This window comes from Coccinella septempunctata, chromosome 2, assembly GCF_907165205.1.
Source record: "Coccinella septempunctata chromosome 2, icCocSept1.1, whole genome shotgun sequence".
In the NCBI taxonomy this organism is placed as follows: Eukaryota; Metazoa; Arthropoda; class Insecta; order Coleoptera; family Coccinellidae; genus Coccinella; species Coccinella septempunctata.
The window spans coordinates 52,101,031-52,115,073 of NC_058190.1; the positions used below are offsets into that span (position 1 = coordinate 52,101,031).

The 14,043-nt window shown below is 34.1% G+C and overlaps 3 protein-coding genes and 1 long non-coding RNA gene across 4 annotated transcripts; 1 reads left to right on the top strand and 3 right to left on the bottom strand.

The window, feature by feature from the left end:
- Nucleotides 1-341: 341 nt before the first annotated feature.
- LOC123306817 (tRNA pseudouridine synthase A) lies at nt 342-2,193 on the bottom strand. Its single transcript, XM_044888969.1, has 4 exons — nt 1,835-2,193; nt 1,615-1,781; nt 1,190-1,561; nt 342-905 (listed from the first exon to the last, which is right to left on the bottom strand). Exons 1-4 carry the CDS (start codon nt 2,149-2,151, stop codon nt 376-378), a joined length of 1,386 nt encoding a protein of 461 aa, XP_044744904.1. The 5' UTR covers nt 2,152-2,193; the 3' UTR covers nt 342-375.
- Nucleotides 2,194-2,345: 152 nt separating this feature from the next.
- On the top strand, nt 2,346-4,238 carry LOC123307742 (pentatricopeptide repeat-containing protein 2, mitochondrial-like). The gene is made up of 7 exons (XM_044890165.1): nt 2,346-2,551; nt 2,655-2,895; nt 2,985-3,087; nt 3,142-3,339; nt 3,445-3,633; nt 3,695-3,904; nt 3,976-4,238. Exons 1-7 carry the CDS (start codon nt 2,452-2,454, stop codon nt 4,138-4,140), a joined length of 1,206 nt encoding a protein of 401 aa, XP_044746100.1. The 5' UTR covers nt 2,346-2,451; the 3' UTR covers nt 4,141-4,238.
- Nucleotides 4,239-4,463: 225 nt separating this feature from the next.
- LOC123307743 (RING finger and CHY zinc finger domain-containing protein 1) lies at nt 4,464-10,294 on the bottom strand. Its single transcript, XM_044890166.1, has 6 exons — nt 10,026-10,294; nt 9,231-9,392; nt 6,341-6,496; nt 5,149-5,427; nt 4,943-5,036; nt 4,464-4,861 (listed from the first exon to the last, which is right to left on the bottom strand). The coding sequence occupies exons 1-6, from the start codon at nt 10,119-10,121 to the stop codon at nt 4,842-4,844; spliced, it is 807 nt and encodes a 268-aa protein (XP_044746101.1). The 5' UTR covers nt 10,122-10,294; the 3' UTR covers nt 4,464-4,841.
- A 311-nt stretch (nt 10,295-10,605) lies between these two features.
- On the bottom strand, nt 10,606-13,098 carry LOC123307320. The gene is made up of 2 exons (XR_006536970.1): nt 12,545-13,098; nt 10,606-12,428 (listed from the first exon to the last, which is right to left on the bottom strand). It is a non-coding gene; the product is annotated as an uncharacterized LOC123307320 (long non-coding RNA).
- Between the last annotated feature and the right edge of the window lie 945 nt (nt 13,099-14,043).

Sequence of the window (14,043 nt, forward strand, 5' to 3'; positions counted from 1 at the left end):
TAGAAAGTTGACCAAATATTACTCTGTAATCCGTGAAGTTGACACCTTAATCTATGTTTATAACCAAAAACCTGAGCAAAGAGTAGTTACTCTCTGTGGTTACGGATTATTGGCAATCCAGATTTGAAACATCCGCAAAGTGATATGATCTGGCGGACGGAAAGTTCGATTTTGTCCAAATTCAATAACAATTCTCGTTTAATTATACAGAAAATCTTTAAGGAAAACCTATCGCATTTATTTAACAGGTTTATGGATATTGAGTAAATGAAGTTAATAGAAGGAGTGTCCCTAGCACATCAATCGACTTAGATAGATTAATATAGATTAATAATTAAAGCTAGAAATCAAATACTTTTATTTCAGAAGGTTACATCAACTGATACTTTCAGTATTCAGAATAGTTTTATCACTTTCTACTTTCATTTCATCCTTGTTGTCTTTTTCATCTTCTACAATTTGTTCGTTTTCTTTATCATTCCTAGATTCACCCTTATCATCTTCTGTATTTGCATTCTCAGCATTTTCTTCATCCTCAGCATCATCCTTTTCATCAAAAATATCATATCTATGTCCTCTAAGTTTACTCAACCATTTGACCATTTCCTTTTCCGCAATTTCAGTCTCTGTGATGACAGGCAATATATATTTATTTTTGAATGCTTCCACCTCATTTTCACATTCTGCCCAATCTAATTTTTCGTGTATTCCATCCTCTCCATATCTGAAATTGTATCTATCGTAATGTACAAATTCAAGAAGAAGCCCAAGTCCTGGTGCTCTAGGAACATTGACTTTTTCATTTGTCAAGGCATGAAGAATTGTTGCTTCATTAGTATGATTTCTGACAACAGCCAGTACCAAAGCTACCATTTTTCTTATTTGGTGAAGCATGAAACTCTGACCTGCAATGCAAATAGAATTGTGTTGGTTGATTCCAAAGAGAACATTTGTCATTTTGAGTTACTGGATATAATGGCATAATTTTTCATTTACCATTTCTTCAATATACTTTCATAACAATAGGGCCACTGAAAAACCAACTCAGATAACTTAAGGTAAAACTCATAATTGAAATAAGATTCCCCTCTTTTGATACAGTAGGTAGACAGGACAAATAGTTTCCTTTGAAAATTTGACATGACGAATCCAGGAACTCAAAACAATAAAATAAATTACTATATATCACCTTGGACTTTCAAAACAGCAAATTCAACATCATTCCTAACAAAAGGCCTTTCACAAATGAATGATTTAATATACCTATTTGCACTTGGATCCTGATGATGTTTTTTGGATGTAAAATTGTGATAATTTTTAGTACCCACATACATACTCAATAACCTATTCACCCTATCATAGGTTTCATCATTTAATCTGAAACCATATTGTTCTACACTTGCATCCTTGTCAGCAAATGCTACTGTTGGTAGAGTATAACTGTAGGTTCTACTATCGCAATTTGTTTTGGAGTTAAAACCTTTAGTTACCTTTTTTAAGCCAAATACTCTGATAACTTCAGGTAACTCCTTATTTATACTTTCAATGTCCACTTGTTCAGCTGAAAACAGATGTAATTAACAATATGTTGTATGAGAGTCACATGTATATTACGTAATTTCAAGGAAACAACTTGTCTTACTGCCGATACCCCCTTGTCTGTTCTAGCAGCTCTTTGAAATTGCATATTTTGGACAACATCAAAACATTCTTGATTAATATGGTTAGTTTTGAATAGAGCATTAAACAAATCCTCTTCAATGGTTCGCATAGTTGGGTTCCTAGAATTGAAGTTGTCAAGATTGTTCGTGCTACCCCAAATAACAGTCTGTACCTTTGCATGCCGAAATAACCAACTCCACAATATCCTAGGAGCAAGGCGTATTTTCTCCGTTTGATTCTTTCGAATGGCTCAGATTTTGTTTCGCAATTTTCGTCAGTTTTACTGATTTTAGACTGTCTGAAATCTGATCTCCTGTCTTGCCATTGCCTCTTTTTGGATCTACCATCATATTTTGCTTTTTTTTCATTGACTTCTTGATGCATTATCGCAGATGTTGATGATTGAAATTGTTTATTAACAAAATTAGAACTAAAATTATAACAATATTTCCTTGGGAAAAATAAAATCTCTGAGAATGTTTTCAACATTGATCATAACTGTTATAACCTCTTCGAACAATCACAGAACACAGAACATCAACACATCATCTGTAGTCTGTGCTAAGCACCACTGAAGATTTTCATTTTCATTTTCAAATAGAGCATAGAAGGGAGGTTGTGTTGTCTGTGTTCTGAATGGCTGTGGTTCAACATAGGAAGAAAAACACAGATACTCTATGAGTCTAACCTCAAATAGAAAAGTGTTAAATAACCTCTACGAACTGTGTCACATTTGAGCCATTATTTTAATTAAAATATTTATTATATATAAATAACTCATAAATAGTTATGTTAAAGATGTCTGGAAACGCAGGGAGGTTGATCAAAAAATTTGCCTCTATTCATCTGAATAGAACCCTACCAAGAGTAACTACCAAACCCTTGATAGGTATTATTCCTAGAATCTAATCAATAATATGAAGCTACTGAAATTTATCATTTCATATTCGTACAACTCTAGACTGAATTAATTCAATATCCATAATTTCTAGTAACGCATATCGAGGCATCCAGAACATTGTATTGCAAAGCAAGTCTGGGCATAGATAACTTTGAATTACAAAAGGTAAGAACTAAGCATCAACTTTCGAACTTGGAAGAAAAATTCAAGGAGAGAATGAGGGAATACGTCAGTGATGAAAAAAATATGATATTCACAGAGGACTTAAAAAATATGGTTTATTTAACAGATAACGATCAAGATGTTGAATTAGTAGTAGCAATGATAAAAAGGTATTGAAATTTTTTGGATTGATTAAGTGTGAAATCAGTTTTAATGTCTTTCGGACCAGAAAATTAATTCTCAATATTTCATTCAATAGGTTCAATAAACAGAATCAACAATTGAGATTTGGAAGTTTTAAATTTGGGCCGATTGTTATGAGAATGTTTCATGTTTTAAACAAACCCCAGCTTGCAATTGAGGTATTATTGTATGAATAAGTGAAATCTCGTTAAGCTTATTGTATAAATTTTCAGTGTTTTCAAGATACAGAAAACTTTCCAGGATTTTTTGATCAGTTGGTTTCATTCCAAACTTATTTGGATCTACTTTATAATAACGGCATGTATAAAGAAGTACTTGAGGGTTTCCAACAAATTGAACAAAAACAACTAGAAGGAGCATTGTTTCCTAGAAACTCATTTGTTATAGCTTTAGCTGCTTGTTATAAATTGGTAGGTATTTCATTCTGAATACACTTATACCAGATCTGATATTTATTTCTCCATAATCTTCTAATGGGCACTTAAGACACTGAACTTCAATAATGAACTTTTCAGAACACTAAAGAAAGTTTGGAGTATGCCTTACAAATTTGGAACAAGGCAAAAGAATATGGATATTATCCCACTAGAAGGGCGATAACTTTCTGTTCTGCTTTAGCATTGAATCAAGGCAAACCAGAAGTAGCTCTGGAAATGGTCAGCAGTGCAAATAATCAGAACTACACAACTATTAGAAATATTAAGGTAAGGAAAATTACCAATCTGTATTCACTATCAATTAATGAATCTATTTAATCTATCCCAGGCTTTAGCTTTAACTGATATGGGGCGACTTGTTGACGCTATTGTGGTTCTTAAATCAGTGCTATCCATTGAAAGAGGGGAACATACTTTCAATAAAGATGTGATAGATAAAATAAAGACAGCTGTCCTTGCTTGTGATAGTCCTGAAATAACTGTAGAATTCAATAAAGTTCATCAGTTGTTGCAAAAACAAGGCAATATCACTGAAAAGGTTAGTGACATTCAATATTTAAATCAATACGCTTAATTCTGAGAATCAATTTTATTTCTTTATCGATCCAGACGCTTGACGATCAGCTCAGTTGTGAAATACAAAAACCCCCACAACCACCACAGGGACAATTCAATAAAGATGGAGGTAATTACAGAAGTGGGGGTTTCAATCAAAGACAGAACCTTCGGCCAAATTTCAGAAAGGAAAGACCAGGATTGGAGGATTTAGTTTAACATGATGATTTAGTTAGGTCAACTTGATTTTTCACACATAGGTTCTGTTTCGAATTGTAAAGTCCAATTCTTTTCTTGTAATATAATGTGATCAGTTTTGTCATCTTTTTTTATTCTTCTTTTTTACTGGCTAGGGCTAGTCTAGCTGTGACCCCTCACTTTTCACGACAAATTCTTCTGCTTTTGAAAATCGGTAAATTTCCGTCTGTGTAATCTATTAGAGCGCCATCTAATGGAATCGGAATGAAATTTCTACAGAACCCATTTTCTTCCATGTAATTTGGTTTATGCTTCTGTAGAAAGATTCAATTATAAAAAAAACATTCTTTGTATTAAATTTTATTAATCAACTCTTAAAATCATTCAACAATAAAATATCGATAGCCCTGTGCAAAATTGTTACATCATAAATAAAATTTGTTCAAAACACTTCACAAGCTTCAAAGGTAACTCTCTCAAACTTCTCTCATGTGATGGAATAATACTTTTATAATAACAATAAACAAGCGTTGTAGAAAATACTGTAAAACTTTGTTAGCAAATTTTCAGTCTTCAGCTAAAGAAGGAATACTATAAATTGATGTCACATTCAGACATACAGCATTCTAAAGCTACCTTAAATTTTTCGTACTTAATTACTCAATTAAAATCACACATATTTCTTTATTCGAAGTTTCAATAAATAAGCCAGCATTCTCAATCTAACCTTCCGTGTCAGATGCTGAAAATAAAATCCAAGATAAAATTATACCGAAAACTGGAAAGAGATTGATTTCAACAAAAATAATTGCAAACTTCATACCTGGAGGAGTGGTGGGCGCAGTAATTCTGCATGTATTGTATGAGCCACAATGTTTACATTTAAAACCAATCAGATGAAATTTCACGGAACCTTTCTGGAAAAAAAGTAACAATGATAAAAATCAACTTGATTTGAACGTAAGTAGAATAATCAAAGTTAGGTACAAGCAGATCTATCGATGTTAAAGAGATAATAAAATATCTCACCTTATGACAATCCTTACAGAGAATTTTCACTATATAATCTCGGTACTCTGGTGGCATCGGGGTATGAGCGATCTCGTTGTCGAGAAACTTCCAAAGTTGAGCCATGTCCATAAGGGAAGTTTGACAAATCGGACAAGCGTAATGGCCAGCCTTCAGAAGTTGCTCGAAGCAAGTTCTATGCAGCAGATGCCCACACATCGGAATATGGCTTGGGATTCTAGAGGTGTGTATGTCTTCAAGGCAAACTGGACAGTTTCCTCTGGAAACGTTTTCAACACACTGAAAAAAGAAAAATTTCGCTTTAGTGGATTTTTCAATCTTAAGTGTCATTGAGTAGGTTTAGGAACTTTAAAGGTAAGTTGTGCGTGGCGCAAAGCTTGTACCAGCACATTATTTGCAGAGTAAATAATATGTAAAAATCTCAATGAGCATAATTTTCGGTAAGAAAATTTTTTGAGTAAAATTCCTAGCAGATTCTTCGCAAAATCTGAAACCATAGAAAAAGCTTTCAAGTTCAAGCACAGAATTTCAACCTTCACAGTTCATAGATGAACTTTTTAAACGCACGTCATATGTCATAAAACGGAAACTGAAAATTTTGAGGAAGGCAATTTTTGTGAACGATTCCAAGGTTTAATTATTAGGAATAATGATCTTTGATGAAAAATTACCTAGTTATTTACTTTATATTCCGTCAAATACTTATATAACGACGAAAGAAATTCTATTAAAGCTAAGTGTGTTGATGAAGCTTCGTAAAAGGAAAACACGAATTAAGATAACCGAAAAAATTTTAATGATCCGCACACGTAACAATGTTTATAGAAGAAATTAACAATTTTCTCAACCAGTTTCAACTAGATCTCATTCATATTGATTATTTCTCAATTTATATCGATACACAACTGGGACTCAAGCTTGATAGACGTTAATTTGCATATTGCTCCATCGGTTGTTAAACATTTAAATGTGTTATCACATCGACATCCAATGAAGAGGTAAATATTGGACGCTGACAGAGAAGGAATATGGAACCAATTCGAAGCGAATGCATCCCAATCTTAACAAGTTGGTTTCCGTTTTCCTTTAGTCCCGTTTGGTATTTCTATGGTCCCGGTTGTCATAATAAAAAACAGGAGATCAATTTCCTTGATAACAATTTTTTTCTTGACTCCAAATCGATTCTACTCACCCTATGGCCGTTTTGTAGCTGGAGAGGCAGGCAGATATTGCATTTTTCGCAATGGAAAAATTTCTCCGCTCCCCCTATTCTGCAAATTCCACAACCTGAGCAGTGAAACTGATTTTTCTCTTCGTCATCGAACAGATTGCACTCGAGGCACGTATACTGCAAAGGAAAATAATTTTTTTCAAGTCTTTTCTTTCTGTATTCTTCTCAATTCGACTTCGACGAAAAGTTATACATTTTCGATTTTTTGTCGATCATAGACATATATGTCTCTATGTCTATGTTGTCGATATCGAACATTTTCCCGCTTTATGTTCCTTCAAACACAGAATCCTAAATTTGGAATTTTGAACCGAGAATAATTATTCTATGTTTTGAGGAATAGGTTATCTATGAGGAATAGTGCCAACCGCAAACTTGCACCGAGACCGAGGTGAGTGATCTCTTTTAATCAACAAGGCTGGTATACCAAGTTTGTAAGGGAAATCCCGATGGTTTTTCATGATCTTTAGAAAATTCCAACGGAACCCCAGTTCAAAAAGATCTCTATGAACGTCGACAGAACGGCCCAAAATTTTCCATGGAATCTATGTCTGAATATTTCTATGACACTTAACCACAAAACTAGATTAGGAACAAGAAGTTTCTTTGAAGAAATCCATCGAACATACTGTAAAACTTTCGTACTTTTTCATTCCACATTTTGATCACGACCAAAAATCACCGATTTCTATGGTTCATTGCAAAAATGCTTGAATACGAGTAGTTTTTTGTAGAGCCATTCAACGAATGTTTTCAATCCGTTCATTCCGCCAATTTAGAACTGAATGATGTCTTCTAAATGGACGTTATTAGAAAACAACGTCGTTTCAGTTCGCGTCTTTTGTCGGACGAATTTCTAGAATTTAAGTGACTAGATTGAGTCAAGAGTCAAACCAATTAAAGCTATATTTAGAAACGACTCTCAACAATTTTGCAGTTCACCTTCTTCGCATTACTAGGATGAGCGAAACGAAAAAAAATTAAAAAATCGGCGAAAAATTAGATTGACCTCCATCATAGGAAAAAACCTTCTGAACGAATTTCAAGGCCGTTGCAATTTATTGCAACTGTAAATTTCTCCCGTGAATACGTATATGGGACGAACAGTGAAAAACGAGCATCTGAAAAAAATATAATGATATCAATCAAGACTAACTGCATTTTATTTTATAGTATAACAAGAATTGATTGAAACAATTATTAGTCCATTCAAGAATTATTGCGGCCGTTCGGTCTTGACGATTATTCAATTGATTCCATCTTTTTGGACATTTTTCGATAGTCAGCTTTCGAGTCGTTTATCTCTCAATAAAAATAACCGTAGATGGAAATGTGATACATATTCTGAAAGAGCAATAACTCTTCTAGTAATAAATCTGAAAATTTTTATGGAGCTCGATGCTCCATTTTCAAGTTATCCCATCTTTTTCGGAATTTTTCGACGTTCGAGTCAATGACAAACGTACAAATTGGGAACATAATTGTATCAATTTTGAATGCTGATTGATTTGCTCTGAATTTGAATATTTGTTTTTCTCAAATACTTTTCTAGGTAATATTCATAAATATAATCCAGTTCTGTGATTGAAACTACAGAAATTATTGAAGATCTTTTGTGACGATATATTAAGCTGCGTCTGGACTTTCAAGGCCTACTGTGATGACAATCATTCTTGAATGAACCATAATCAATTTTGAAGCCTCCTTTACATACATTTACGAGGTTTATGAGTCATTGTTGTGCCTTCCGCACAACCAATTTCAAGAGCTGAATAACCAATTATTTCAAAGTTCTAAGTACCTACGAGCCAATAATTCGAATTTCAATTATTCTGTATAATCTCAATGATTACATTAGGGTAATTCGGATCGCCCTTTTTTATAGCTACAGTGACTAATTGTCGGAGTATTTTTTCACGAAAATCCGGGAAGTGAAAACAGGTTAATGTTTACAATTTTTTTTTTCTTGATGAACGATGATCCTCATTAGTCACAGCCATTAAAAGTTCAATTTTACCTACGCGTTTCTAAGGAGAATTGATAACAGAAAACATGTCAGGCGGAGAAACAGATAATTACTGCCTATAATTTATTATAGATCGATGTGCATATGTTCCTACACCAATCAAGACTTTCGATGAAAAGTTTTATTGAACATCGACATAATATTATTGAGTTCAAGCGTTCATACAAGGGTCGAAAAAAATTTTAGTATTTGTCACCTAACATGGTTCAGCAACAATTCAACATTATAGACATTTTTCGGCCTTTGTATAGCAATGATGAAAAAAATGGAAAACGCTGTTAATTCAATATTTTCAGCGATAATATTTGAAAGTTCGAAGAAAAAAATATTGCATAAAAATTCACCAATATTTTTCAACATAGATTCAAAATTACGAAATTTATCCACCAAAATCAACAGACTTCAAGGCCGTGCATCCGTATAACACTGTTGAAATTGAGCTAGGTAGCTTCAAAACTGCGACTTGTAGAGAGTCCATAATAGATTTCACACACAAAAATTTTAAGTTTACGTCCCCTAAAACGGATATCGTGATATTTTTCAAAATGAAAGGGGGCACATAACAAGACTCCGCAGGACCTGTCGCTTGTTCACAACATGATCACAATAAACATAATTTTCTAAATATTATTTCAGGCGAGGGAAGTGTAAATGAGGATTTCCACTTTTTTTTATCAAAATGAACATAGGAATATGTGTTTTTTGCAGATAGTATAAAATATCAGTCAATTTTCTTTGTCATAATCCCATTATAATTTGGTCATGAAGATGATAAGATAAAACAATGAAAATCACTAGTTAAAGATAATTTGAGATTACACCCACCTTGCCAAAGCGAATGCCACAATTTTGACACTCAGCTTGAACCGGCTGTCTCACATCGCAAAGAGTGCATATCAACTCAGTCACTTCCTTCCTATTAACTGTATGGTCTTCTTTCTCGTCATGGCAGAATCGACAGGTGTAAACTTTGTTACAACAAGGTGTCTGGAAAGAACCAAAATCAAAGTGGAGAAACTTGAGAGTGTTCAATGTCCACTTCTGATAATAAAAATATGTAAACTACAAGAGCATTGTAACGATTCTTGATTTTATTTGTTTTGCAATATAAAAAATCAGTAGGTACATAATTGGGGTTCAAGAATATATTTTACTCAGGTTCTTTGTAAAGTGATTAGAGAACCTATTGATCAATTTTGGTTAGAAATGTTTGCTGCATGTAGAATACTGTTGATCGCCACAGCTTGATGGTTAATTTTGAAATACAAATAACATTAGGACATTAGTTTCTCTCCGGTCATGTATATTAAAATATGAAGCAACAACAAATTATTTCTCCATTAAGTATATCAATAATTTTCTAGAACCATTCATTTTTTGTTTAATCATACTTGGATATCCTTCATTTTGGAAGCATATTGGAAGGATGCCAAATAAAGAAAAAAGTGGAATCCATTATACACAATCATAAATAGATGAGATGTATGTCCATTGTGTCTGATCTCTGGATATGTTTACCTAGTTGTTCCAATATCAACTCAATATGTGGGTAAATAACAAGTTGAAGTACTTTGTTGGTGTCAGCTGAACCTGAATAGCAGTGTTACATAGAATCCTTACCACAAATTTCGACTTTCTCTTATAATGAGCACATCCTATGGGTTTTGCAACTTCAATTGGGGGTACCTCAGAGTCCGTGGTCGATGCTATTTCCATACCTAGTTCTAATAACTTTCACTACGCAATAAAACGTTGTTGTGGGAAAAAAGGCCAATGAAAATTTCAAAGTTTCCACAATTGGATACAACACTTCAAAGGACTCATTCGAAACGTAAACCAATTTCGAAGAAACTCTCAACCCACATTACGAGAGATCAAGTCCACAACTGTCAGAAATGGTCAGAACTCTGATCAGAAATTAGATTGTCAGAAGTCAAAACCCCAAATTGTCAAAAGTGACAGTCGGTCGCGCAGACTACAATATTCGAACTACTTTCACTTCACACTACTAAAGTAATCTTCCATCAGATTAATCTTTGATCAGATCTCGACCTTTATTAGGATTTTTTTCCACGGGCTGCGTTTTGATTTCCGAATGAATAATTTGGTTTTAACGTCAACAATCTTCATCCGTAGATATCGAGCAGCAAGCATCAAATTTCATGTGAGGATATGGCGAAATGTAAAACGAAATGGATTCTTATTGTTCTTTTATTATGGAAAATTATGAAGTACATCAAATTATTTACATAATTTTGCCAAAGCGATGTATGGGCTGTGTATCTGTGATATTAGTCTTAAACCTATCTTATTCTAAAATTGAAAAATACTACTTACACCTAGGATTCCTAATACTAAAATGTAACTGGGTCAATAATCCGATAAATTCGCACCGAACCGAAAATTTTGATGGTTTCTAAAAATAAACAGGAAACTAAAGTTTTCTAGGGGCCGAAAATAATGGTATCCAAATGACAGGAGGGAGTTCCAACGCGTCCAGGTTCTTTTAGCATGACCTGGTTCGACCGAATAGCAAGAGAGAAAATAAAAAAAATGCATTGTCCTAAATTTTGAAAAAAAAAAGTTGCCGAAAGATAACGTTCTCCGCCGCGCGGGATCCTGGCACACTGTTTCGAACGGATGGAACTTCCTCTTTTCAATCTTTTGGATTTTCTTATGAAGACTCGGGACGGTTTATCGGATTCCCGACCCAATCAATTTGCCTACTTACAAACTAAGGTGGAGGAAAAATCCGTTTTCGACGCATTTTCCCCCCACAGTACCCGTTTTGAATGAACAGAGGCGCAGCTAGGGGATGGGGAACAGTGCAAAACTCACTAGAAGCTACGCCAATGAGAATGCACTTCATAATCTTTTTTTTTGGCTCGAGAGATTGCTTCATGAATGCTAAGAAAAGCAGGTAGCCATCCAGGAGAGCGTAAAGCCTGTTTTCTCCGCATCCACGGCAATATCCCGAGTTTATGAGGTAGATTAGTTGTATATACGTGCATCAAGGACCTGTCGATCAGTTGTCAATCTCCTGGGGTTCCTAAACAAACGAATTTTGACAACGTGGATGGAATGCTACTAATCTTCAGCAGAGCATCCACGTCCTAGGGGCCTAATGGGAATTTTGATGGTCGAAGATGACAACTGCAGGTCATGGATGCACCGGGGTGTTACCTTTGAAAAATCACTCCTCCGAGATCTAGCCCGGACTCAGGGAGGAAGAGTGACTTCTCCGAAGATCCCACCCCATGGGGATTGAAGGGTGGGAGTTTAGAGAGAGGAGATGAAGGATGTGGACGCGTTCTTCGCAAAGAAGGGAATTTTTGGAAAAACGCGGCTCGCGTAGGCAGGTTCGCGTACCTGAAGCCGGCGCTGCTCGCACCAGGACCGTACCAGCAGGCCTGCCCGCTACCTTATCACAGATGCTTGTTTTTAAATCTTGTAGTGCTCATTCCATTATTTCAAGTGAAATTTGCTAAAAACTACCCTTAAAGGGTTATAAAGTTACACAGTTTAAAAAAGGACGTCAAGAGGTAAATTAAATTTATCATGAAACAATAAAAGTTGACATTTCATTTTCAAGCTGCCTGAATTATTTAAATGAGTTTGAAATTAGAATTTTTCATGAACTAGTCCCCGCTTTAGACATAATATAGGTATATTTATTCGATGAATTTATGGAATGAACTCAACAATTTGGCCCTAAACTAATACAATTTCCTATTCGATTTTTGTTGATCGTAAAAACATTGAGAGCCTAAGCCAACTTTTAAATCGTAGTTGAAAAATCAGAGTTTCTATTAATCTTTATACCAAAGACATTTAACAGAGCATAGCTCAAAAAAAAATGGTTTTAAAAGGTAACCTTTCTGAATTATCTTCCGATGTCCTTCATGAACTTCCCATCTTCTTCTTGAGTTGTGGAAATATAGCAGTCACTCTCTGACATATGACTGCTGCATGATTGTGATTGGTCTTCATCATGAAAATTCAAACGTTATTTCCATTTCGTCCCTGTAAAGAAAAATAAAAATTTAAAAAAATATCCAACAATAAAAAGATTAAAACATTCAATTGAATAATTGAAGAATGGGTAAGTACTGAAGAATATAGATGTTTGTTGAACTCACCATGTAACCTTAATGGAAATAAGATATCAACATCCTATGGATATTCTTGACACAATCTTCTTTGACCGTTGATTTCATACAGTTCCAGGGTCTCAAAGAGAAATGCGTGTATTTCATCTTGATGTTTTACTTTGTTTATTCTCCCCATAGCAAGCTCCTCCAAAAACAACAACTACAGTTGCATTGTTTTGCAAATCTTCATTTGTTTCATTTCATGTCTTCCGATAGGCAGAGCTATACTTTAAAGGTTAAACATACGAGCCACACGTGACTTTCAGTCAATATTTTGTCTTTTCCCATATCTGTTTTCACCACTTATTCTGTCACTTTTATCCATTCAGTTTGGGTGTTCGTGCTAAAGTTTGTGTTGGTGTTCTCCATATGATCGAGCCGTAGTTGGCTCTCTAACAAAAATTGTCACATTTTCGTTATCTGTAACAAAAGAAACCGAGAATAAGAAAAATGCAACTTTGGATTTATCGATTATAACATAAATCAATGTGATTCCTTCAAAAATCGATTCACTCACTTGAAAAGCGTGAAATAAAATATAAAAAAACCTAATGAAATCCTAAAGATGAATTAAATCAACAAGATTTTTAATGATGAAAATTTGTATCGTGATATATGGAAAGTGTGCCTTCCAGATCAAGAGTTTCAAAGTCATTCATGTCTTTTCTTAATAATCTGAACTTTAAGTGACGAATGAAAGAGTGACTATGGGAAAACAATACCTAGTAAAAGAAGAATTTTTTCATTATGCATTTCGAAGAAGCTGGAATGTGAACTGAAAATAGTGAAATAAGACAAATATTTCCGAATCTACAGGAATTTCATCAAACATTCAGTTTGTTTATTCAAAAAGTTCAAAATATTTATGACGGAAAACCTTTGAAAAATTGCAAAATCTGCACTGTTCTAGTTTGTCTTGCCTTGAGTATTGGTATATATTTGTTTGAACATGAAATGACAAAATCACCTTTCATTAAAACGAATATTTCCTTAATGGCTTCCAGAGAATTTTTCACTAAGAGTGATGCACAATTTAGTTAGGTATATGTGAATTCATTTCCCAATTTACTTCAAACGATATACAATGTCTTCCTTCCTGTCATTTGATTGATTTAAATTCGAATCGCATATTCGTAAAATAGGTTTTCACATTCTCTCAGTCACGTAGGTACCATACTACACATATATTCAGTTTTATTTTCAATCAACCACGATTTGCATTTTAAATATAATGTATTAGGTAACTATTTGGTTGTTGGTATATTTCCTCATAAAATTAAATATCTCTCTTCCTCTTCCTATCAAATCTGAACAGTTCAAACATTTATTACTGGAAGAGTTGTTTTTTTTAACAAGCGACAATTTCTAGACTGAAATTTCATATTAAAATTGAATTGGTACACATAATTTCCTAAATCAATTGAAAGATACCCAGTTTACTTTACGTATAAATCAAAGAGTTAATTTGAAACCCATCAGTTGCGAAG

What these genes read in the sequence shown, in the direction of transcription:
- LOC123306817 (XM_044888969.1), bottom strand. Translation starts at nt 2,151, where the DNA reads ATGTTGAAAACATTCTCAGAGATTTTATTTTTCCCAAGGAAATATTGT. An exon ending in GGTTATTTCGGCATGCAAAG is followed by an intron (nt 1,782 to 1,834) that starts GTACAGACTGTT and finishes CTTCAATTCTAG; the next exon opens with GAACCCAACTATGCGAACCA. An exon ending in AGTTGTTTCCTTGAAATTAC is followed by an intron (nt 1,562 to 1,614) that starts GTAATATACATG and finishes ATCTGTTTTCAG; the next exon opens with CTGAACAAGTGGACATTGAA.
- LOC123307742 (XM_044890165.1), top strand. Translation starts at nt 2,452, where the DNA reads ATGTTAAAGATGTCTGGAAACGCAGGGAGGTTGATCAAAAAATTTGCC. An exon ending in GTAGTAGCAATGATAAAAAG is followed by an intron (nt 2,896 to 2,984) that starts GTATTGAAATTT and finishes TTCATTCAATAG; the next exon opens with GTTCAATAAACAGAATCAAC. An exon ending in AACCCCAGCTTGCAATTGAG is followed by an intron (nt 3,088 to 3,141) that starts GTATTATTGTAT and finishes ATAAATTTTCAG; the next exon opens with TGTTTTCAAGATACAGAAAA.
- LOC123307743 (XM_044890166.1), bottom strand. Translation starts at nt 10,121, where the DNA reads ATGGAAATAGCATCGACCACGGACTCTGAGGTACCCCCAATTGAAGTT. An exon ending in GTGGCATTCGCTTTGGCAAG is followed by an intron (nt 6,497 to 9,230) that starts GTGGGTGTAATC and finishes TTTCCTTTGCAG; the next exon opens with TATACGTGCCTCGAGTGCAA. An exon ending in TGCGCCCACCACTCCTCCAG is followed by an intron (nt 4,862 to 4,942) that starts GTATGAAGTTTG and finishes TTTTATTTTCAG; the next exon opens with CATCTGACACGGAAGGTTAG.